Source organism: Meleagris gallopavo, chromosome 1, assembly GCF_905368555.1.
Source record: "Meleagris gallopavo chromosome 1, MGAL_WU_HG_1.1, whole genome shotgun sequence".
Taxonomy (NCBI): domain Eukaryota; kingdom Metazoa; phylum Chordata; class Aves; order Galliformes; family Phasianidae; genus Meleagris; species Meleagris gallopavo.
In genome coordinates, this window is record NC_139404.1 from 73,057,467 (window position 1) to 73,082,800 (window position 25,334).

A 25,334-nucleotide genomic window follows, 5' to 3' on the forward strand; every position below is an offset into this window, starting at 1 on the left:
TTATCCCCTTCTATGGTATACAGGGGCTTTGATTTGGCATGACCAGCTCCATTGGCAGATCCCTGAGTCTTAACTAACTGTGTGTCCCAATGTTTCAGTGTTCCAGGATCCACTGTTCTCAATGTAGTCTTAAACAGTTCATTGTATTGTTCAATTTTTCCAGAGGCTGGTGCATGACAGGAAATGTGACATACCCACTCAATACTGTACTCATTGGCCCAAGCAGTCATTTGATTGTTTTGGAAATGAGTCCCATTGTCTAACTCAGTTCTTTCTGGAGTGCCATGGTTACCAAAAGATCTGCTTTTCAAGACCAAGATTAGTATGTTGGGTGGTGGGATGGGACATGGAATATGTTTCCTATCAGCCAGTGATTGTTTCCACCATTTTAAACACATGGCGTCTGCCATGGTGAGTCTGTAGGAGTATGGTATAATCTACCTTGCAGGCTTTTGTATCTTTATTTTTCAGCCATCGTCCTTCATTAAAAAAAATAAAAAAAAAAAATAAAAAGACATTTTATCCAATTGCCTTGCTTAATTACAGCACATGTTTCACATTAATGGATAACCTGTGCAATAGCATTCATAGTTAAATCCACTCCTCAATCCCAAGCCCATCTATTGTTTGCATGTAATGGCCTGACGCGTCATGGGCCCACTGAGGTAGAAATAGTTCAGTAGGTTTAATTGGGCAGAACAGCTCAATTGGCAGATCCCTGAGTCTTGACTAACCAGGTAGCTTTTGCCAAATGTGCGTCCCAATGCTTGAATGTCCCAGCATCAGATGTTCAAGTCAAAAATTTGATCATATCTCTGTCCTAGACTTTTATAAAACTACTTTTACTAGAAAAAAATATCCCCTGCTTAACAATCAAGCCTTACTCAAGTCATTGATTTTTGGCAGCATGTACATTGTGAAGAACTATTTTCGGAGGTGACGTACGAGAACAGTATGAGAATTCATCAAACATCTGACGAACACCTTGAGAATTCATTAAGAACTGCAACTACTGCCATCAAATAGACTGATGTTTAGTTTCATAAAAACAGTCAAATAACCCACTTGTTTTATGTTTTTGTTGCTCTGTTTACGTTTTATAAAAAAAAATAAAAATTAAAATGTTTTGTTTCTTATATACATTAACTACGTTATATATATTTTGAGTGCTGCCCTGAGAGTAATGCCTCCTGTTTTGTTGGCCTACTACCTCAGAAATAAATGTTGGTGATATGGCAGTAGAGGATGAACCTTCCCACCAATATTCCATTAAATTTGGTTGCCATATATGGCAGCAGAGAGACATAGTAACAAAATGTATATGACATGAAAGTACATATGAAGCAAATAAGTGAAATTTAATTCCTTTATGTGGAGAAAATAGCACCCATTGCCCTTCATCACTGCTTGCTGAACACTTACGTAGATCAAACAGTGGATGTCATCACAGCGAGGCAGTGGGTGGTGTGTTTTAACAGTGGTGACATTGGGTCATCTCCAGCAAGTGATACAGATTTTTAAGAGCATGACATGTATGCTCTTGTTCATCACTGGCAATAATACATAGCTAATGGCAGTGACTGCATTGAAAAACGCTGTTTTGTAGCTGAGAATTTTCTCTATCAAAGAGAGCTTTTCTGCTCTTTATATTTGTTGTCATTTCCATGGAAATAAACACGAGGCATTTTACTGTCAGTGATCTATGTACGTGCACCTCAAGACAATTCCTCTTTATTCAAGGTGACCCAGGTAGGCCAAAAGCTGGACACCCATGCTTTAGTTTGTCCCTCAAATAAATCTGCCAGACACCCTCCATTGACCATGGAGAGCACTATTTCAGTATGGTTTCTTAGGCCATTGCTGTTCTGCAGGGCAGGTCTCCATCACCCTTATTCGTGTTGACAGAGCCAAATGCTTGCTAACTCCTCCACCTCAAATCTAAAAAGAAAAATTTAACTACCTGTTGAGATGCTCTCATCTTTGCTAACTTTCTGACTTGCTTTCAAGACTTCATAGATAGTTCCAGGCCAATGCCACGCTAACTTACTAAGCAGCATTGGTGGTTTGCTGGTATAAACACAACTTTGAGCTCTCTGTAGTCTATCTGGAAGTAGGCTGTTCTCCTGTTCGTTCTGTGTCTCCTTCTACTGAGTTAGGCAGTTACTCATTGTCTTTAGTACTTATTACACAGGATTCAGTTTCAGCTGGATTTCTACAAAAAGGATAAGAAAATTATACTGATCTTTATACTTAGGGCCACAGATCTGCAAATAAATGAAGAATCTAGTAGGTTAAAAGGGAGGAGATGCTCCATAACTGAGAAGAGTATATGAATGTGGGAAGAGGTGTCCTGCTTGAGTCAGGTGAGTGGGAGATACCTGGATTAGAAACTGAGAAGTCTGGGAGAAGATGAAACATCCAGAAACCATTTGTATAATCAACAAACATACAGAGTGTTAAGCTGGTGTATAATCTGCAAATATACAGAGTGGTTAGGCTAGTATCTACAGAGTGGATAGCTAGAAGGATTATCATGGTGGAAAGAGATAATTGAAAATCAATGAAAATGTTCACCTGCATCCTGGGCTTGCAGGAAAAGTTAGAAGGGAGCAACATCCAGGAGGAAATCCTTCTTCCATGGCAGTCAGCCCTTAAATGGGGTCTACAAGAGATGGAGCCAGATTCCACTCCTTCTGGTCACACAGGTGAATTGCCCTCATCTGTGCTCCCACAGCTGACTTATTGCTTGCCTCAGGTGATCAATCAGAGATTCAGGCTGTGATTCAATAGTTCCCATACACCATGGAAAGAGAAGTGGAGAAGAAGTTGTGTATATCTTGATACAAATCTTGATACCTAAAGGGGATGTCTCAGTTTTGGAGTATTTATCTTGAGGGGCCCTGAGTCTGGCTTTTGTGAGAAAATGCTACATATCCATGATTTTGCGGCAGATCCAGTGCTGAGCACTTCAAAACCAGTGAAAAAGCTCTAAAAGGAATTAATATGGTTATCCAAAATGCTGAACCACATTCAGTGATCCGTAAGATACCCCAGGAACTGTTTGGCTTGCTGAAGCTGAACTGCATGCCACAGATTGATGGGTACCTATCAAAGCCAGGTTCCAGGGGGCAATGCCCTTCTAGATTCTGTACTAGGATGAAAGTCCAGAACCAGGTGTCTTGCTGTGCTAGAATTGGCAGCAAGTTCTCCCATAGATCTATGAAGATCATTTTGTGCACCTCATGATTACTGACTGCTATGTCCTGGGGGAAGATGTAATCATTCTTAACTTTTGAACCGAAGCGACCTGCCACAGCTGAGCCTGGAGATGTGAACACAGCCACTAGTTCAGAGAGCAGCTTAGTGGTACCTTTAGCTGGCACTAATCTTAGGGTGCTGGCCCCAGACATAGCTGCCAAATCACTTTGCAGAGAAAGTTATGATATTGCTGTGTTGCTTTCTGGAGAATATATCTTGTCTCCTTTGGCAGCTCTGGCTCTCTCCTCCTGTGCTTCTCCAGCAAGTTGTGTACTATTGCAAGATGCTATCCTATCAAGATGGTTCATGGAAGCTGAGCAGTGACAGCTGGCACAGCCTCTTAATATAGAAGCGAGGGGCGTGGTTGCACAGGCAGCACCACCTTGAGCATTTAGGGAACAGACAGTGCTAAAAAGGTTTTAGTTGCATGTTGCAAAAGCTTACAGAATTGATACCGAGTAAGAGGGATGACCCAAGTACTGACAGGGAAGCAAAATGACTTCACTTCCTAAGGGCTTTCAGGAACAAACATTTGGGTGCATGCTCTAAGATTGGCTGTGGCAGCAGCCAAGAAGAGCAGGAAGACATGGCTGGATACCACGCACAGGCATCAGAGCTATCTGCAACACTGCTAGCTCAAGTACTGCAAGGATCAGAGCTGTGGCAGTTTGAAAAGTCTGTGTGGACCAGCAAATCATACTGAAAACTGTTGAGGAGCTCCACACTGTCTTCTGTGCTACTGAAGCTCACTGATTCAAACCTCGTGCAGGTTCATAGCAATTACTGCAACATAGGCAATCCTATATCCTCCTATAAAACCCAGGAGTTTGTCCATCCCTTCCAAAAGCTGTTTTTAAAATTATTTCTTAGTTGTCAGCCATGTAAATGAATAATAATTCAAACATGTGAACAAATTATTTATTGTAATAATTGAAAAAGGAGAGTCATCAAGAACCGTTTTTCTATTATAATGGTAAATATATTTTTAAAGGTATATTCTTCAGAAACGTATTTTTCATCTGCTTGCCATGCAATATGTATAATATGAAAGAAAAATATGCTTCTTTTTGTGCCAGACATCTTCATACAAAGCAAAAATACACTTCCTTTTGCAGCAGCCATCTTCAGTGCTACTGAGTGAGAAAGGAAAATGGATTTAGACTATATTCGCCTCCCTCCTGAGGACAGACAAACAAGACAGCCACCGTGAGTTGGTCAGAAAGTCCAAGGCCCTAATTAACTGAGTATTAGCAGCTAGTTAGTAGGAGGAGTAAAGAGGGAAATATTTTGCTTCTATACCCATGCTGCTAAGTTAGTATGGGCTATATGCATATGGTTTGCAGCCAGCAAAGGCACTGAATACAAGGATGATAAAAGCCTGTTTTCCTGTTTTTTTTTTTTAATTTTTTTATTTTTATTCTTAATTACTATTAATACTTAGCACCAACAAAGGGCTTTCAAGGGAAAAATAGACTTCTGTCCTAGGAAGGATGGAGGCAACCTTACCTATTAGCTCAATTTTCAGAAGGACAAAGTGAACCGTTGTGAGTTTCTGCTCGGTTTCAAATGCCAATTGTGGCATGGATCAACCAAGCTCGTAGTCCTGTCTCGCTCCCTTTCCCATGTGAGTGCGTACACACGCACGCGGCGCGGAAGGCAGAACCGCTGCACGGTGGTGACCAGAAGGCAGCAGCACCAGGACCGGGGCAGAAGGAGGGGCCGCCGGGCGGGCCGCCGGGCAGGCGCAGAGCGGGAGTGGCGCAACAGGCGGGGCGGTGGGCGGTTCGGCGGCGGCGTGCGGATGACGGGTGGTGCTGCCCGCTGAAGGAGAAGTGGGGGTGCAGGCAGGGAGGCGGCATGCGGGCAGAGGAGCCCCTGGCGCTGGCGGCCCCGCAGGTGGTCGGTGGCGAGACAGAGACGACGAGCGAGGAGCAGGGCAGCAGCGGCTGCTGCAGCAGCGAGCGGCTAGTGATCAACATCTCTGGGCTGCGCTTCGAGACACAGCTGCGGACCCTTTCCATCTTCCCCGATACGCTGCTGGGCGACCCAAGCCGCCGGGTGCACTACTTTGACCCTCTCCGCAACGAGTACTTCTTCGATCGCAACCGACCTAGCTTCGATGCCATCCTTTACTACTACCAGTCTGGAGGGCGGCTCCGGCGGCCAGTCCATGTGCCCCTCGACATCTTCCTGGAGGAGATCCGTTTCTACCAGCTGGGCCAGGAGGCCATTGAAACCTTCCGGGAGGATGAGGGTTTCATTCAGGAGGAGGAGAAGCCCCTGCCTGAGCACCACTTCCAGCGCCAAGTCTGGCTGCTCTTTGAGTACCCTGAGAGCTCTGGACCAGCCCGTGCCATTGCCATCGTCTCTGTGCTGGTGATCCTCATCTCCATTGTCATCTTCTGCCTAGAGACCCTGCCTGAGTTTCGTCAGGAGCCCAAGGTTACTCAGCCTGGCTTTGGGGAGCTGGCTGTACTTGCTGATGACATGCTGCTGCCACCACCACCACCAAGCGGGACCCCACAGTCTCCACAACCCACTGCTGGTGCTGGCCCTTTCTTCACTGACCCTTTTTTCCTCATTGAGACACTCTGCATCATCTGGTTCTCCTTTGAGCTTCTTGTGCGTTTCTTCACTTGTCCCAGCAAGCCTGACTTCTCTCGCAACATTATGAATATCATTGACATTGTGGCAATCATCCCCTACTTCATCACCCTGGGCACAGAGCTGGCCCAGCAACCACAGCAGAAGCAGCAGTCTGGGAGTAGCAGCAACAATGGGGGCCAGCAGCAAGCTATGTCCTTGGCCATCCTCAGAGTTATCCGACTGGTCAGAGTCTTCAGGATCTTCAAGCTCTCCAGGCACTCCAAAGGGTTACAGATCTTGGGGAAGACTCTCCAGGCCAGCATGAGGGAGCTAGGCCTCCTCATCTTCTTCCTCTTTATTGGTGTGATCCTCTTTTCTAGTGCCGTATACTTTGCAGAGACTGATGACCCTGACTCGTTGTTCACCAGCATTCCTGATGCTTTTTGGTGGGCAGTGGTGTCCATGACCACTGTGGGCTATGGGGACATGTATCCCATGACAATTGGTGGCAAGATTGTGGGTTCCTTGTGTGCCATTGCGGGTGTGCTCACCATTGCTCTGCCTGTGCCTGTCATTGTGTCCAACTTCAACTACTTTTACCATCGAGAGACTGATAATGAAGAGCAGTGCCAGTATACCCATGTGACCTGTGGCCAGCAGCAGTCACCCTTCTCTGAGCCCAAAAAGGGGGACAGTAATCAGTCTCTCAGCAAATCTGAATTTTTGGAAGTGGAAGACCTGGAGTCCATGAAATATTCCAATTTCATTCCCCCTGGTAATCAGGGTTATAAAGAGAAGAAAATGCTGACAGAAGTGTGATCAGTTTTGTTATCCTGGGTCCAGGCACAGAGCTGCAAGCTGCTGCACAGCTGTCTTCCCACTAGCAGTTGGATCTATTCAGCATTTACATACCAGTCTGTGGATTGTGATACTGTAAACGGAGTCGTTGTGATAATGGGCTCTTCTGTCCTAATATGCTGTTTCTTGTTGCTGTGTGCAGTCAGAAATGTTCTTGCTTTGTTCTGTGAAGTGCTAGCTGTCATTCCCTGTTCCCTCATGGATTTTTTTATTTTTTTTTTGAAGACCATTATAATCCAATTTTAGCTTAGAAGCCTAATCTTTCTACTCCATTAGCAAAGAAGTCCTTACAACAACTTCAGCTGAAGGATTCTACAGGGAGTAAGTAGTTAAAGGGGCTATGAACATCTGGCTCAAGCTGTACCCTTGATTCCTGTGCCAGCTTGGTGCCCTTGGCTGTGGGATCAGTCACACCTGCAACGCCATTGCCTTTGAATAATGGAAATGATTTAGCTAGGCTCACAGTGAGTTCTGTAGGGAAAAGTCGGCAAACAGATGCCTTTCTTGTTTGCAACACTTGGCTTGCAGAAGATCCTCCTGTTTTATGTTTCTAAAAAATTGCAAAAATATAAAAGCACTTTGCTACTTCGTATATGCATTTATCATAAGTGGGCATAAATGATTTGACAGGCTTGTTGAAGATGCTCTGTGTTTTGATCTTATTTAAGTCTTACTTGTGCCAGTGTTTAGATGTTACTTGGCTTTTATAGTACCAAGTTAACCTTTGTAGTGGTGCCTTCTCACTTTTGAGAAAATTGATTTGTTATCTCCTCAATTTATTTCCACAAGTGTTTAGTGAGATGTAGTTTATGCTTCAGCTACTTAGTTCTGTATTCAGGCATGTGAACACAGTTGACTCCACTGCATTTTTATTGAAGTGTTTCAGTAGCTGAGGAAAGTTTGCATGCTGGTATTATGTTGATATTGCCAAAAAACACAACTACCTGTGCTGTCTGAAAATTCTGCTGATATTGTGGGTCACAGTCATAAATTACCCTTGGATAAATGTATTGGCATTAGAAGCTGGCCCTTACACCAGCTTCCCTAAGACATCTGCACAAACTCAATAGCATACCCCAGAACTTTAAAACGAGAGGAAAAAGAGGTAACCTTGAAATAGTAATTTTGCTTTATTACTGATTAAACCAGTTCTGGGTATTTCTTAAATTGAAGGCACAGAAATGATTTTTTCATGCACTAGATTTTATAAGCGCAACTTACAGTAGCAATGCAAAATACATTCCTTAGCCTGCATTACTGGGCTTGTCAAGGGACCAGAGAATTTCATTTTAAGATAAATGTGATCTGTGGAGAAAAACATGCATCTCTGCCTATTCCCTATTTTAAAATGTTTCAAATGTTGCTAGTGGATGAAAAGGGAAAACAAATACTTTTAGATTCTATTTGTAAACTTTCATGCAAATACATGTATTGTTTTTGTTTTTAAATGTGAATATATGTTCTGCATTCATATGTGTGCGTGTTTATGAAAGCAAAGACAGGCAGAATCATAGTGTCATAGAACTATAGAATGGCTTAGGTTGGAGGGACTTTAAGATAATCTAATTCCAACACCCATGCCATGGCCGGGTTTGCCAGCCACTGGGTCACACTACCCAGTATTCCATCCAACCTGGCTTTGAAATCCTGCAGGAATGGAGCATCCATAAATTCTCTGGGCAACAGTGCCTCACTACCCTCTGAGTGAAGAATTTTTCCTAACATCTAACTTAAATCTTCCCCCTCTTTTAATTGAAAGCCCTTCCTTTTTATTCTGTCACTATCAGACCATATAAAAATCAGTCTTCCTTCTGCTTATAGCCTCCCCTACAGGCCACAATGAGGTTTTCTCATGGCCTTCTTCAAGCTAGACAAGCTCAGCTCCCTCAATTTTTTTCTTTGTGATAGACCCTTGATAATCTTCATGACCCTCCTCTAGATCTGCTCCCGTAGCTCCACAACTTTTTTGTGCTGGGAGTCCCAGGCCAGACACAAAACTCCAGATGAGGCCTCACCAGGGCAGAGTAAAGGGTAAAGTCACCTCCTTTGCTCTGCTGGCCATCCCTCTTTTGATGCAGCTCAGGATACTGTTGGCTTTCTGGGCTGCAAGCACACATAGCTCTCTCATATCTAGCTTTTTGTCCACCAGGATCTGCAAGTCCTTCTCCACAGGGCTGCTCTCAAGAAGTTCTTCTCCCATTGTGTACGCATATCTGGGATTATCCTGATCTAAGTGCAGTGTCGCACCTGACCTTGTTGAATCTCATTATTTCTTGTGAGCCCAATTTTCAAGCCTCTCCACATCCCTCTGGATGGCATCCCTTCCTTATGTCATATCAACTGCACAACTCAGCTTGGTGTCATCAGCAAACTTGCTAAGGGTACACTCGATCCCACTGTCTATATCACTGAGAAAGATGTTAAAGAGCACTGGTCCCAAGACAGGCCTCTGTGGGACACTCATCACTGGCCTCTACCTGGACATAGATCCATCTACCACAACCCTGTGACCATCCAGCCAATTCTTTGTCCACTGAATAGTCCACAAAACAGATGTAAGGTGCAAAATATATAGAATATGTTTTATGTATATGTATATATCATATTTCTCAAACAGAAGGCTGAGATTGCTAAGGACACGTCCTTTAATATCGTCTGAGCTGGCAGGGTTGTGAGATGGGATCTGTTTGCATCTTTGTTACCCTGCTTATTTTCCATTGTCCTGAGATTTGGCTGCATGCCTAGAGTGCTTTTATTGTGTCTCTCCTCATCTGGGTCATGACTATAAGGTAGAAGTTGTTTGTGTAAGTCCTAACTGCTGCACTTCTCCAGAGACCCATTGTCTTCTCAGAGATTTCTAATGTACAGGGAACTTACCTTAGGTCAGTGCACAGACATTGCACTGATTCCTCTGTTCTCTCTCACTGGTCAGCAGCAAAAAGCCATTTGTTACTGCAGATCAGCCCGGGAGAACACGTATGGTGTGATATGGTGATGGCTCTGTAGATGAGAAGAGCTTGCTTGAATAAAGAGAGCAGAAAGTGACATTCCAGGCTACCTGCACAGATGTCTGTAAGTGTCTAGTGCTTTTTTGGTTCACTGGAACTGAGGCAAATTTATCTGAATTTCTGGGCTTTGGGTTTCGTTCTGCATCTCTTGAAGCATGTAACTTGTGGGTCAGTAATACTGGATCCCACTGCAAGGTGGAATCTCTGTTGATCTTGTGTAAAAAGTTGTCTTGGTGTCTGAATTAATTTTGCAAAATGCTGTTGTTGTTCTTAGTTGTGTATCAGATTCAGTACGATGAAATATTCTTCTGAATGCAAGGGATTGGCTTTCAGTTTTATGTTGTCCTTGCAAGTGCACTAAGCTAGCAGAAGAACCTGCTATTTAAGAAGGATGTGTCGAGGCTGTTGCTGTCTCCTAGTAGAATGTCCATGTTTGGGATTATTTTATGCAGAAGTGTATCAGCTGATACAAGTTTCCCCAAAGTAAGATATAAAAAGCTCAGGTTAAGCATGAGTTCAGGAGGAGGCACGAGCTATGCTCTGCTTACGTCAGAAAATTCCTTGTGTTGGTTTCTTCCCTTTGGCCCAACCCCTCTGCCCCTGCCAGGCAGGAGCCATACCTCTCAAGAACAGGTTGTTCTTCCAGCCAGCGTGGTGTGTGGCTGGGCATGCAGACTCCAACAACAAATAAAAAAAAGATGTGAAACATATAACCAGTAACATAAACTGTAGCATGTCTTGTAGAGATGTTCTGATAATAAGAGTTTCTGCTATCAAGTGAAATTCAGCTGTGGGTTTCTAAGCATATAGACACACACATGCAAAGGAACTTTGCTGCAAACAGACCACTTTATGTGCAGTTTTTTTGCACTCCATATTTTCCAATTCTGGAAACAATGTGCAAATGAAAATGTGTAAAACAGGAGTGTTGTTTTCTCCCTGGAATTACTGTGTTAGAGCTAAGAGAAATACAAAAAGTTAACAAGTTTGGAAAGTGTAACCTGGGAGTTTTATTTAAACGTGCAGATCTGTTTTTGCATCTCCTAAAAACAAAAACCAAACCAGGATAGCCAAGTCATGCAGTCATCAGCAATATTATAGCACTTCTGGTATTAAGCAGCGTTCAGAATTTTTGCAGTTGACTTAAGTGACATTGTGCCTTTATAGAGGACTTAAGTTTTCAGCTGTTAGCAGTCTCCTCTGGATGCTTGAAATACAAATCTGTCTGTCTGTTTAACTGTTTTCTTCTTAAGGCAGACCACATATTTTGAAGCAAAGTAGCATCTCCAAGGATTCGTAACAATCTCACAGAATGTTTCTCTACCCTGTGACTTTGGCTAGAAGCAAAAGCACTGTTGAATATGTTATTATCATGCCACCTTTACAGCCATTTTCTTTGGTAGTGAAGATCCCATCATGTTATATTGTGTACAGCTGCCATGTTAAACTCCAGACCGACAGATAGTTAACAGTGTTTGAAAACAGGCAGTTCAAACAAGGAGATAGGAAGGGACTTTATATCTTTGCACATGGAGAGATGAAGGGTGTGTGAAAGACACGCTTAGGGACAAGGGGGCCAATTGGTCAATGAGTTTTCTGAGTGCTCAGTAACAAGGAATACAAGGAGGAGCGTTGCTTTAAAAAATACAGAATCCTTTTTTTAACAATCTCACTAGGAAATAAAGTTTTGCTATGGACAAGACTACTACTTTTTCCTGAACCTTTGGCCATTCTGTGACAATCAGTTATAGAGAAAATTTTCCATGGGATATTTTGCACCAAATCAGAACAGGGAAGAAATCAATGAGGGAAGGAAAAGAAGAATTTTATTGTGGATGCCTTTTTTATTCATTGCTTATCAACCATCTGATGGACTGTAAGTTTAAAAGGCATGAGACGTTGTTTTGCGTATTTCAGAGTATTACTGAAGGATTCATGAAGTTTTCTACAAGGTGAAAGTTCAGTTCCTGTTTAGAAAATGTTGCATGTTGAGTTCCTTGAGTAATTTTCTGTTTTGGCCCTGTTTGTTGTGATCCAGCTTATACGGATAAAAGTCATTGCTACAGCAGCTGGAAGGATGAAGGTGACAGGACAAAGTGTTCTCTACTAGGCCCACTCATTTGATGTATGGAGTTCCCTGCAGAGATAAAGAAGAATGAGTATAAAGGAAATTCAAGGGAGCAAAAAGCAGGGTAAGGGCTGAAGCGTCTTTCATACTATGATGAAAAGAACAGGATCACCCCTAAAAGCAAAAGAACTAACAGCTCTAGCTTCTGCTGTTGTAGCAGAGGTAGGTAAGATTTATTTTTCATCTGTGAAATTAACAACTATGAATTTCTTGCAATTGGTGAAGAGGGATTTCCTAATTAAAATTTACAGCCTAAATGGAGAATCTGATTCTAGGCGAAAAAAAAGAGATAACTATAAACTACAAAAACATAGTATGAGCCAGATCCTCACCATCTACTAATGTAAGTTGGCAAAACTCCATTTAACACAACTACTTTCATTTATATTGAATCTTCTGCGTACAGTCAAAACATATGTACTATCTGTTAAAGTGCTTACCTTCATTTTTTCTTCTCTTGAGGTACTGTTTACATCAGGGAATGCAGATTACAGCAGGAATTAACCTCAGCTTTCCTGAAAACTCTCATCTGACTTGAGTCCAAGTAAGTCTACTGAGCTCAAAAAAGTTAGACTTCTCTTTAAGTTTATATTGGCAAATACAAAAACAGAAGCATTTCTAAATGCGGTGGTGGAAGTATGCAGGCCATGGACAAGTTAAAGACTAAATGAGATTCTGCACTCAGCTGCAGATATGTAAGCGCAAGATAGCTCTATTTACATTGTAGTGACTGAGATCTGATCTCTTCATCTCTGCTTTTTGGAGGTTACACTCCAGACAAATCACATTCTGAGTATGTTTGTAACCATATTATCAGCATGCTTACAGTGCAATTCCCAATTTGCTGCCATCTGCTTTACATGTAAAGTTAAGAAGAGCAGGTGTCTACAGGATCAGAAGCCTTAATCCTCTGATAAAATGAAAAATTGCCAATGAAAGCTGTATGTCCTTAGTTGCCTGAGGAATAGTTGGTAATGAAACTGCTTGTTAATTACAGTAAGGAGTTCAATGATATGGACATTAAGTCCTAAGTAAGGCAAGACTCTGGTCAGGGAGGCAAATCCAGGAGAATATTTGTGGGGGGAAAGTAGGCAAGGGACCACAGTAAAATTGATTTTCCAGTGTGGCTTATGTTGTTAGTACACATGTCAATTCTGTATGCTTTGCCTAACTAGTTGAGTTTTTGCTTGCTCTGGGGAAGTCTGGTCAGGGTTTGATGGATGGCACAAGAACTTGAATATTACGGCATAGTTTTATACTTTACTCATAACTGGAATCAGTGTGAGTTTTACTGTATTGATAAACATTCTCTGTAGGAAATATCCATGTTATCTGTACTGCACATTTACAGGTTGAACTTTCCAGTGTCCAGCTTTTCCTTAATGAAAGAAAGGAAAAGAGTTGCAGGAGGGAAGTTTTAGGGAAAGTGCTCATCAACTTTTGTTGTAGAATGTAGAATGACTGATGTCATTCTAAAGTACTGAAGCTGTGTTGCCTCAGAGGCAAGACTTGTGAGAAACCTTGCCTTCATACAAAATATCACTGGAAGTTCAGTAAATCTGTCTTTGGATTTACTTACGCTAAATGGATATAAAAATATTTATTGTAAAATTTTGGAAGACAGTTTGTTGAAAAGTAAATAACTGTATATATGTAAATAAAATGTAATAAATCTTAACGTATTTCACTGAGATTGTAGCCCCATCTTTAGGTGTTGTAGGTTCATTCACCTAAAAAGTTGTGATATGATTTTACGCCAACATAAGATTTAACTTTTCAAGCACTTATTGTTTTATCCTCTTGCATTCTCTGGAGAGAAACGAAATGTTCTTTGACCAAAAAAAAAAAAAAAAAGTGGAACATTACTTGCTCGCTGCTTGTTGATGCATCTGTTGTTTTCAATTAGATTGATGGCTTCCATTTTCAGAAAGCAGATGCTGCCCTCTTTTGCATTGGTGCAATTCTGGAAAAGAACCATGTCAGTGAAGTAACTCCAAACTTATCTGCAATGAAAGCAAAATTGGACCACAGTCTCATCATTTGCTTATATGCGTTGGTGCTCTAGGAAGGTGCACTACTACCATACCATAAGTTGAGCCTGTATGCTGTGCCACACTCAGCTCTTTTGTGCCCTTAACAGTTATGAGCCTGGCAGAAGTCAAGCTGGTGTGTGGTTTTTGGGGTCAGTAGACTGCTCATATCAAGCAGAGCAGATTCCATTTCTAGATCCTTGCCTTCTTTTCTATCCCAATTTCTGTCAATTTCCTCTTGCTTCGATATGATCTGTCTCTAAGGAGACAGATTTTTTATGGTAGGAAGTTATACTTGCAGTTCTTAAATAATACAATGACAGAAGGGTAGCAGAAGTAGGCATGGAGACAATTTCTACTCCTCCTACAGATTTTTACTGTTATGGCCATCTGTGAAAACTGTCACAGTCCTGTCAGGTTGGCTGTAGATCTGCTGACTCTAGGGTCTCCATTTTCAGGATATGCTAAGTTTAAGCAAATCAGATCACTTCTTTCTTGCTCCAATACTTCTGATTTTAATGATGTCTCCTCTGAAAAAGCTTTACATAAAAGCCATTAGTGTATGCTGTGTGGAAAATTACCACTTCAGATTGGATATATGAGGGTCAATAGAGGAAGTACAGAGTCAGTAAAAAACACAAAAATAATCATTGTGAGAAAGGAAGGAGGTTCTTAAAGGAATTCTTCAAGGGTTACTCTCTAGATTGTTTAAAGTATTTGCAGTAGGACTAAGATAAAATTTAGCAGTGATGTAACGTAAGCATCACTGTGTGTGTGTGAACGTGAATGATGACTGAATAATGGACTTAAAGAAACTGGAAGCTACTAAATAGCACAGCAATTAAAATAGGGATTTTGATAGCAAGCATATCATTTGTGGAAGACACAAATTGGGAGTGGAGTACCAGTGTCAGAGTCACAAGAGTGATGAAGTCATAAGCTTCAGATACAACTCTTGAAAGTCTCAGAAGAACTTCTGCTACCACCTGGAAAGTGTTAATTCTTTAAGGCCTTGTCTGGAGTGTTGTGTGCCTTTGTGGTGACCTAAATTTGGTGAATTTTAAGTCAGAGTGGGAAGGAAGCATGGGAATGGCAGCAAGAATTATCAGGTGGATCAACACTACTTCACAAGAGAAACTTGGAAGAATCTGTCTTTTCTAGACCAGCAAAAGATTGGCAAGACCTGTAGTTACAAAAATACCAGAGATTTTATTTATTTTTATTTAAGTGGTGTTGGTGAACAATAGAGCAAAAACTGTCAATAAATTTATAGTGGAAAGCAGTAAGTGATTTGTAGTATAACAGATAAGGAAATGAAAACTTGTTTTGGGAAAAAAGCAAATGTTTTTTTTCAAATGAACTCTGGCAAATTTGTGAAAGCGTTCTTATACAGAAGTAGTTACATGCAATGCTGAACGTAGATTGTATTTCAGATGCCAAATATATAAGCAATTCTATCTTACTGCCTGTATCTTCTGAAAAAAAATACAGATTAGTTGACATATTATATTTGTTTAGCTGCAGGATGCCCAACCCTATTGACATTTTTATTTAGTACTTGGGCAGTTTGGTGTATGGATAGAAAGAATTGTGGGAGGAACATAAGTCTTTGGAGATGGCTGTTTCTCTGTGGAAATGAAGGAAGAGAAAGAAGTGCTAGTACGAGGTTAGGATGGGTGAGGCAGTACCTGATTGGTCTATGCAATAGTTTGGAGACAGAGGAAAGGCCAGTCCCTTAAGCTTTTCTTACTTTTTGCACTTTGAAAGCACAACAATCTCTGTCCATTGCCCTTCCCCTCAACCTGGAACCTCTGCTGACTGTTTCTGGTTCTTTCTCCCTGTCTCAAGGTCTTCACTGATCTTTCTTCTTTCTGGGGCTTCTGGTAACTCCTTGTTATTATTAACTCCTCGGAGTAACTTCAGTAGCACATAATTTTGAGAAAAGCCTTGAGCAAGCTCTGCTGCAGCTCAGCTCGGGTTTCTGATTTGGATGCAGAAGTCAACAGTGACAAATAACCTTCACTAAACTGAAGGTTAAGTTGATAACAGTGGCATACAAGAGGTTATCAGAATAATCCTCTATTAAAAAGCACTGTTCTGGCAGAGACAGTGGTTTCCTGTTTCTTTTTTCACCTCTTTGAGTTCATCTAATTCTGTGGCAATATGACTGACACTTTGAGCTCAGGGGATACAACAATGATTGATCAAGGTGGGATCTTCACCCATCCATTCAGCTCTGTGTCACAAAAGCACATAGGAAAACCTAGTCATGTTTTGTCTATGAGTCTTCTAAATTGTTGCTGCTCTGTGCTCACTTACGTGATTTGAAACCATCACTTCGTGATTTATATTTAATTCTGGCTAGCAAGTTCAGTTGTTTTGTTTGTTTTTGTTTTTAACTCTCCTTTTTAATTCCTTAATTAGAAAAAAAAGAAAAGCAAAGCAAAATTTTACCAATAACCATGCACATTACGGAAGCATGTGAACATGAACACCAAACTTTATCATTGACATTGTCAGTATGGTACATACAAACCTGGTTGTGTGTAAGTTATTCTAAGAGCTTGTCATAATTTCTTGAGTTACAGCAGTATGAAAAAGGGAAAAACAAATTATCTTATGACATTTACAGACTGATTGAACAAGTTTAATAAGCAGTGTTGCATCTGTTTCTGAGCTCAATTGATCTTGACATTGATAGAAGAAGACACAATTAGTATGTGCTTCTATGCATCTTAATTATAGCTGTTACATTATATGCAGTGCAGTTGTGTATGCCTTAGTCTTGAAACATGAAACATATTAATGCTAAAGATCCTACAGGAGTAATCACTATCAGCAAAAAGGTGATTGAAGTGCTTATGTGATAAAAATCATATATGCTATCTCAGAGCTCAAAGAACTTTCCGGTAGTGAGAAAGTATTATTAGTTAGATTTTACAGTGGTGATAGAATAAGGCACAATTAGCTATGAAGAGTGGTAAGAAAACAAAAGTCTAAATGAGCAGAACCCATGAGTCATTTGGTGCTGCAGAACAAATTCTGTCTATTCTTGGCCATAGTAACCGTGGTTGAAGGTGTTGATATCACAAAGTAGTACAGGTAAATAGCACCGGAACAAATCCTACAAGTAAATGATGTTGACCCATGAAGATATGGAAGACACATTGTATATTTCTCAGGATCTGAAATATGCTGTAATTTTAGTGTATCAGGAATAATACTGTCAGATACAATCCTTTTAGTGCTGTAGACAAGGGGTTTTCATGCTTATTAAATGATACCCACAAAACAATTGATCTTTGTAGTTTGTCCTTGGAGATGACACAATGAGTTTCAAAAACACTCTTGAAGTTGTTCAGAATTGCTTATTCATTTATCCAGTATCTGATGATCTATTCATTTTGTACAGCGCACTGCAAATATTTTTGTAAGTCGTATTTCCATCAGAAAAGACCTCTTCAAAATCTGCCATGTCTGTGAGAGCATTCTGATTTCAGTTGTTTGATATTCTTTAAAAAATGAGTTATTTAAAAATTTTGGAATATATCTTATTATTTTTATAGTGTTCTGATTTTTTTTTTATTTTTAACAGCATGTATGCAAACAAGGTAGAATGCAAAGTTTTGCAATTATATCTTTTGTACTTTGGTCTGTAATGAGAGATACAATTATTATTGATATTATTTGTAAACTAACCTTTTTTACAAGACAATACAGTGTAGCCACTGGCTTTCTGATTGTTAGCAGTGTGGCTCCAATGTCAGCTCAAATACTTCTGTGCATTCAGTGAGGTGCTATTCAGATACTCCAAACCAGATGAAGTGACAGATCAAATATATCATGGATACTAGACCACATTGTGAACTAAAAGAGGGGAGATACAGATATGAAATCATTTGGAAATTTTTTACTTGGAAGCTGGTGAGGCACTGGAACAGGTTGTGCAGAGAAGCTGTGGATGCTCTATCCCTGGAGATGTTAAAAGGCCAGATTGGATGGGGCCCTGGGCAGTGTGAACTAGTGGCTGATAACATTGTCCATATTGGAGGGGGTGGAACTAGATGACCGTAAGGTCCCTTCCAACCAAGTTATTCTTAGTTGTATGCATTAGGAATGACAGAAAGGATGTTCCAGTGCTTTGGCTGTCACTGAGCCAATTGTTCTTTTCTGCAATTGGAAAATATGCACAGATAAAAAAGTTGTTTAATAAGTCCAAACTGCTTGTGCAATGCAGTGTGACTTGCTAGAACCCATCACTCTGAGCAATTCCTGTTTCCACTTAGCATGTTATCTTTTAGAACTTAAAAGAAAAGAAAAAAGAAATAAAAAGATTATAGTCCTGATAATTTTCTGTCTGCAGTGGGAGGAAGAATGGCAGTAGAAGGTGCTATCTGGAGAGTATTGCAGCTCACCTTATTATTTACTTTTTTCTCTGGCTCTTAAAAAAAAAAAAAAAAACAGTGAGCAGATTTGTGAACTCTCAATATCAATTAGCTAAGTGAATTTCAGAGGAGATGAGTATTGAGCTCTTCTTTGCTTAATAATCTCACTCAGTATTTCCACAGAAGATGTCTGAATACAAATCATTCAAGCCAGCTTCAGATGTGACATAGCTGTAGTAGAAGTTGGAGGCAGATCGAGCTTTTAGAAGGCCATTCTTCTAAGCAAAGGACCCAAGAAACTGGGAGGGAACAGAAATAGGATCTTTGACTTAAAATGGTCAAAGGGGTATTCTGTACCATACGACATCATACAGACGGAGTATTGAAGCAGTTGGGAGTTCATGTGGCTCTCTTCCGCTGCTCAGGAAGGGCTCTGGGTCAGTGGGTGATGAGCAATTGCTTGTGCATCACTTCTTATAGATACATTCATATATATAACTATATATAACATAGTTATAGGGAAAGGTAATGGTTGGCAACCAGTTCTAAATTGCCAAAAAAAAAAATAAAAATGGTGATGGTCACAACCCAGTTAAAGAAAGAAATATTTGCTTACCCATTCCAAGGATCAAGGCTCACCACATAATCCAAAAGGAGGGATCTCCAGTAAAGATCTTTCCCTTGTGGCTGCCAGCCCTTAAATGAGACTTAGAGAGCAATGAGACTTCTGGTTGCACAAGTGAATTGCTTTCACCTGCGTTCCCAGGGCTGGCTATGTCCTTTCACTAAGTGCTCATTCATTGGTTCAGGCCATGACTTTGCAATTCCCTTACAAATTTAAATATATATAAATGCTTTCATATGCATAAGATACATATATAAGCAGTGATTATATAGAGACACAGGTATGCAAAATGTTGGAAATGAGAATCTGTAAAATGTACTTACTTACAAAAACTTTTTAGGAAATATCCAGTTCAACTGTTAATAATGTACATCAAACCACCAGCTTGCCTGCTTGCTTTGGGTTCACCTAAATTGTGAGAAATCTCTGATGTGCAGACTAAATCTTTACCAATATTCAAAGCAGAATATTGTCACTGATCTTTTTTTCATGTAAGCTTTCTCCTGCAGATTTATATGTTGAAGAGGAAAGCTTTCAATCCAGTGAGTAAGCCAGTGGAGATATGAAGACTCCTTACAGTTTTCCAAAAAATCATAGCAAATTCTGATTTCTTGAAGTTTGGTAAGTCAGAGAATCTGTAAATTAGACAATTTACAGGAAGAGACAGATGTCTGCAAGAGCTGTGTTAAGTGGAACTATGACAAGTTGTTGTATTTTATTGTGTGGTGTATAATCACAGCAAGGTTTACTGGTTTGGTTCTGCTCTTAGTTTTATATTGTTGGATTTGATTGGGATGTTGCTTACAATGGAGATGTTCCACTGAAAGAATGGAGAGGAAATACAGAAGACATATTCAATATCTGAGATCTTGGATCTCATTTTTTTCCACTATGTACATTAATAATTCAACAAATGTTTAGAAATTGTAAAATACAGTCATAGAATCATAATACAGTTACAGAATCATTGATTTGGAAGGGACCCTTAAAGGCTACCTGGTCCAATCCCCTTGCAATGAATAGCGAAACCTACAGCTCGATCAGGTGCTCGTCCAGCCTGACTTCAAGTGTCTCCGAGGATGGGGCATCTAGCAACTCTTTGGGCAACCTGTGCCTAACTTGTTAGTATGAACTGCTCTGAGCTGAACCTACTGAGAGCAAATCAAGAGGCACTTGGATTCCTACTGCTGCCACCATCTGTTTGAAGCAGGCCTTCAGAGCTGCCTCCACAGCCCCAACTCTCCTGTAGAGAAAAAGGGCCTACAAATTTCCTCATAGCAAAAAATCCATGCTCCTCTATGGTTTCTGAATTTATTTACTAAGACCCCTTAATAGCGAACAAGACTTTTCTTGCACTAAATGTATTGCATGGTTAAGGTATGTAACGTCAACTGCCTGTCCAAAGTGAGGATTATGTAAAAACAGTCTCAATAATTAAAATGAATATAACATAAACAGGTTTTTTTGTTTGAGTTTACCATGATACATTTTCTTGAAGTGTTTGAAAATCCAAAAGCAATCTGTTTCTGGATCTCCTTTCAACAAATGTTCTATACAAACAAAGCAACTGCATGGATCAAACACTACAGAATTAAGTAAATGTATAAAAAAATCTCAGATTCAGCATGGAAAATATTGTGAAAAACTCAAACAATATGGCTATAGAACAGCAAAACTGTAATTTTAGGTCTTTCAAGTACGCAAGGGCTAATCAGATGTTTTATGGCAGTGAAGGGACTAACGTGAAAACAGAGGGTAGATCCAAGCTTATAATGGTGTTTCAATGCACCGTTTAAATGAAGATTACAATCACTCACATCGAGAAGAAAGGCAGATGGACCTAAGATAGGTTTCGCTATGCCTGTAATTCTATTAATCTAAACGTAGTAAAATATCTAAAAGGAAAAGAAGTGAAGCAAGGCAATTATTGAGATACAAGATAAATTAAATACTGAAGTATTCCTTGTCAATCTATTACTTAATCATTACTCAGTTACTATTTACTTATTTTTGAATACTATTTTAATATGAAGTACAAAAAAGATCAATGATTTCCAAAGACACCGGTGACATTAGATCATCAGTTTTACACTCAAAAGGGACTGAATTTCGGAAAGGAGAATGCAGGTCTTTTATAGGCATTCAGAAAAATAGTTTCCTACATTGTTGCCATTATTTGAAAAGATGGGCCTCCCAATTTGGGATGAATTCTTCAGAACTTCCAAGAGTCTGTGTCAGGTGAAGAATTGTGATGTTCTGTATGGATAACATTTTTGCATCAAGGAAGTAAAAAGCATGAGAACTGCAAATTATAATTAATGTCAGAGGACACATTTAAAAACTAAATTGTATGATGTTATATACCTATAGTTACACTGAGTCAGATTGTTCAGGGAGGCAAATAAGAGAAAGGATGATCAGAATATTCTTATTGTCAATCACATGTAAAGGCACACATGAGATGAGAGGCAAATGATTATATTTTGGGGACTCATTTCTTTATCACTTATTACTCTTTATCTGTAGAAGTCAGATAACTGGTGCCTAAGTTCATAATAAACAGCTCCTAACTCCTGAGGCTTTCTGAAACCAGTGACATGAAAACGTGGACTATGACATGGAATGGCTCTACTGTGCAATTTTCAGACCCATGCAGATCCCTCAGTTGCTGGTGGAAAAACTCTCAGCAGAAAAGAATAAAAGGACAAAGAGCAGGAAGTCTTGTTCCCTGCTCAAAAGAGCGCTCTGGAGCCATCCTTCCTCTTTGACATTGTTAATATAATCTTCCAAAAAGCTTCAGAAGCAAAAAGAACACTCTTCTACACTCCTAGACCAGACTTCTCCATTGTCTTGTTTCCAGGGGCTCTCCTACCTGTGTGGGTCCTATTCACTGCACAGAAATAAGCTGTGCTCACTCTTATGTTTTGAAAGAGTTGTGTGAGAAGCTGAGTAGAACTAGTATAGTACTGATTGACTCCTCCCATCTCCTGGGGCATTCAGGACAAAGAATAAAGTTAGCGTATTGGATGATCCATGAGTCCATCCATGAGAAAGAAACTTAAATCATTGTGAGTAATGCCAAAACAAGTGAAAATTGAAGGAAAGCTTGTGCCACTAAAAGTTTGGACTGCTGATATAATTTTACCTTGACACAACCTGTTTTCATAGTTTGTCTCTGGGCTTGCAGTGGTCTGGGATGACCATTGAAATTTAAAATGAGCATTACTAAATACCGAACAACAACCACCCCACCTACATCAACCCCACTGCTATAGAGAATGGTGAAAAGGCTCTGTCCCCACAGATTTATGAAGTTGGACCATATGCAATCAGAAATCTAAGCCAACAACAGATGTTGTTTAATCCATCATAGTCTCCTAAACACATAAAATTGTCAACGCAAACCAGTATCTCAGCAGACAAACACACCTGCTTACCATTTCTAAAAACATCCTATGCAGGATGGCTAACAGGCTACACAGGCAAACCCTTACCCCAACTAAATGACCGTGGAGAGATGTGATTGGAATCATAGGGACAGGACTGAGAGTCCTAAAGAGAAGAGATATCAAAACGCTTATAAATAAACTAAGCTCTGCAACAAGTGACTTAGATGCATTACAGCATCCCTTGCGTTCTTCTCCATCAATCTATGGCAGCAGCAATTGTAAGAGAAAGTGAAGGAAGCACTTTACCCACTGAAATTCGAAAGGAGATTTAGGATTATGCAAATAAATTTGAAAGAAAATTTCAATCTTGGTGGCATCTAGTTTATTTTAATTACGGTCTGTTAATAACTTGTCTACAGCTTTTGTCCTATTGCTATGCAATGCATCAGTATATATCATATAATGAATATCATTGCACTGGGACTGAATCACAATGGAGCTATAGTCTACTCAGTAGAACACAAACTATGGGCCAACAAATGGAAACAAATAGTAAACTGTTGACGTTGGTGCGTGTACTGGATGGGAACAACACAGATTTATTTGTGAGAGTAATACCATCAAAGTTCAAAACATTTGTCTTGACACTGAGCAAAAGATCTGCCATATGGAAATGCATCCTGATGAGAGCCCTGAAACAGTGTTTGTCTATACTAGAAAAGGATGTGTCTGTATTAGAACCTCATTACTGTAGACACAAGCAATTGCTCATACGTATGTGTTTGTAATTTTACTAACATTATGGGATTACTCAGTTCCAGTTATACCATATCAGTTGTTACAACCCAATTACATGTTAATTCAAGATTTACTACCTGCCCGTGCAGGAATGCATCTTGCATTAGTAAATAAATTACTGCAACATGACAATCTATGCCAACTATTACGACTCATCTGGGACAATGGACAAAAACTCTAATGACTGTTCACTGTGATACAAAAGAGATACATTGTGTCCTGGAAAGGGTGAAGAAGGATGGAGAACACCATTGGTGCAGAGAGCTTCTTGGATGGTCACCAACAGCAACAGGAATTTTTACTTCTGTGCTCACCCAGTTGTAATCCTACTAACCCTAACATTGACGTGTTTATTCCTTATAGTCATACTATATGTGAAAGTCTGGAACATGATAAAGAGACTAACTTAACTTGGATTACCCAAGGATTCCAGGAGTTGGCATAGGTACTAGATTTCTTTTCCTGGCCTCCGAGCAGTCTGCATGTAAAGCAAGTTCTGCTCTGTTTGTTATGTGCTTTAACAGCACTCATGTTTTCACCCTGCTTGCTTGATCCCCTGCTTTATCCAACTTGCCTAAAGTGTTGAATCTACTGTGCATTTTACCACTGTCTCTTCTGATGGATCAGTCCAGACATTGTATAAATCAGCCCTAGACACGTGTCTTTCTCTTTTCCTTATTCTCCTCAATGCTTTTGTCCTTAGTACCAGCATGGGACTGTGTTAAGAAACTCTGACTGGGTAGTGTGAGAAGCTGGAACAATTTTTGTCTCAGTTTGTTCAGAAACACCTGTCCAAAATGTAATCTGCTTGGCAAGCTTTTCTCATTAATGTTTACCATGATCACAATGGTAAGAGAAATATATGTGGCTGAGAAACTAGGAGAAACCATTTTCAGCTGTTGCTCCTTTTGGGGCATTCAAGCTTACTTATGTGAGTTGTTTTGGAGGAGAGGTCCACCATACAGCCAATGCACATACCTATCTGCCTGTCATGCAACAATTACGTGATCAACTACCAGTTGCCCAGTGGGAGGAGCATGTACTCTGGACATGTCATTGTCCCTGACAACTAGATCAAGCATTGCTGTTGCTCCTGATGAATAAAACATAAGTGCCCCTGACAACCAACCACTGCCGCTGGCAAAAAAAAAAAACAACATTATGAAGAGGATAAAAACCGGAAGAGTAGAATGTGTACCCTCTCCACCAAACTGCAGCTGTGCAGGCCAACAAGGCCTGCAGTCCCCTATGGACCAACAAGACATTGTGAGATCTCTGGTGGTGTCTATCTCTACTTTATAACCCATTTGCTAGTATTCCTTTCTTTACTATCGCTAAGTTCCCCATCTGTTTTGCATTCCTTAACTACTTAGAATTTGCAATAAACTGGTTGGACAGCATTTGGCCTCATTTGGTCCTAATCTCGCTCCAGAAGTATGTATATTGAACCATGTCCTCCAATAACTGAAGCAAGACAAGCTGATAAATGCTCTGCTTAAAAAAAATAATTTATTTCTGTTATCAGGGAAGTTTCTGTCTTGTTTATGCAGAGAAAAAGATGTGCTTCCACACAGCCAGTGTGTAAAACCCAAGTCTGTGGAGGTTTCATGACACACCTCAGCAGTGATATCTACACTAAGTCACAGAATGGCTTGGGTTGAAGACCATCTAGTTACAACTGCCTGCAGTGGACAGAAACACCTCCCTCCACACCAGGTTGCCCAGGGTCCCATCTAGCCTGGCCTTGAACACTTCCAGGGATGGGGCATTCACAGCTTCGCTTGGCAACCTGTTCCAGTGTCTCACCACCCTCTGAGTAAAAAATTTCTTCCTAAAGTCTAATCTAAATCTACTCTTTTTTTTTTTAAATCTTTTTTTTTTTTTTTTTTTTAGTTGAAGGCCTATACTTCCTAAAGATCCTGTATTCTTCCATTCCAACTCTCCAGTCATAGGAGTCATCCCATCATGTCATCGTGATCCCACTTATCTCTCTCCAGTAGTAAAGGAAACTGCTTAAATAAATTAAATGCCAGTTCAAGCATTTGACTTTTCCTTCCCACCTCCCATGAAAATAGGGGTCAACTCACCTCTGTACATTTGTAAGTCTGACAGTGGAGTTAGCACATCCACATGTTGTCAGTGGAATATCTCCATGGCCCATAGAATGGCATTGTGCCACACAGAAGTTTGTTACTGGCTTTTGGTTCATTTTCTGACAGCATAAGCATGAGGTGGACTTTGTCCTATCACAGGTTTCTCTTCTGAATTT

The 25,334-nt window shown here is 40.3% G+C and overlaps 1 protein-coding gene and 1 pseudogene across 1 annotated transcript; both read left to right on the forward strand.

The window, feature by feature from the left end:
* The first annotated feature begins 5,002 nt into the window (after positions 1 to 5,002).
* LOC100550527 (potassium voltage-gated channel subfamily A member 6) lies at positions 5,003 to 8,175 on the forward strand. The gene has a single exon (XM_010716664.2). The coding sequence runs from the start codon at positions 5,116 to 5,118 to the stop codon at positions 6,661 to 6,663; it is 1,548 nt and encodes a 515-aa protein (XP_010714966.2). The 5' UTR covers positions 5,003 to 5,115; the 3' UTR covers positions 6,664 to 8,175.
* A 123-nt stretch (positions 8,176 to 8,298) lies between these two features.
* Positions 8,299 to 24,241, forward strand: LOC146545414 (uncharacterized; annotated as a pseudogene).
* Positions 24,242 to 25,334: the final 1,093 nt, after the last annotated feature.

Bases quoted from the DNA above. Each gene is read 5' to 3' on its own strand.
- LOC100550527 (XM_010716664.2), top strand. From the start codon at position 5,116: ATGCGGGCAGAGGAGCCCCTGGCGCTGGCGGCCCCGCAGGTGGTCGGT.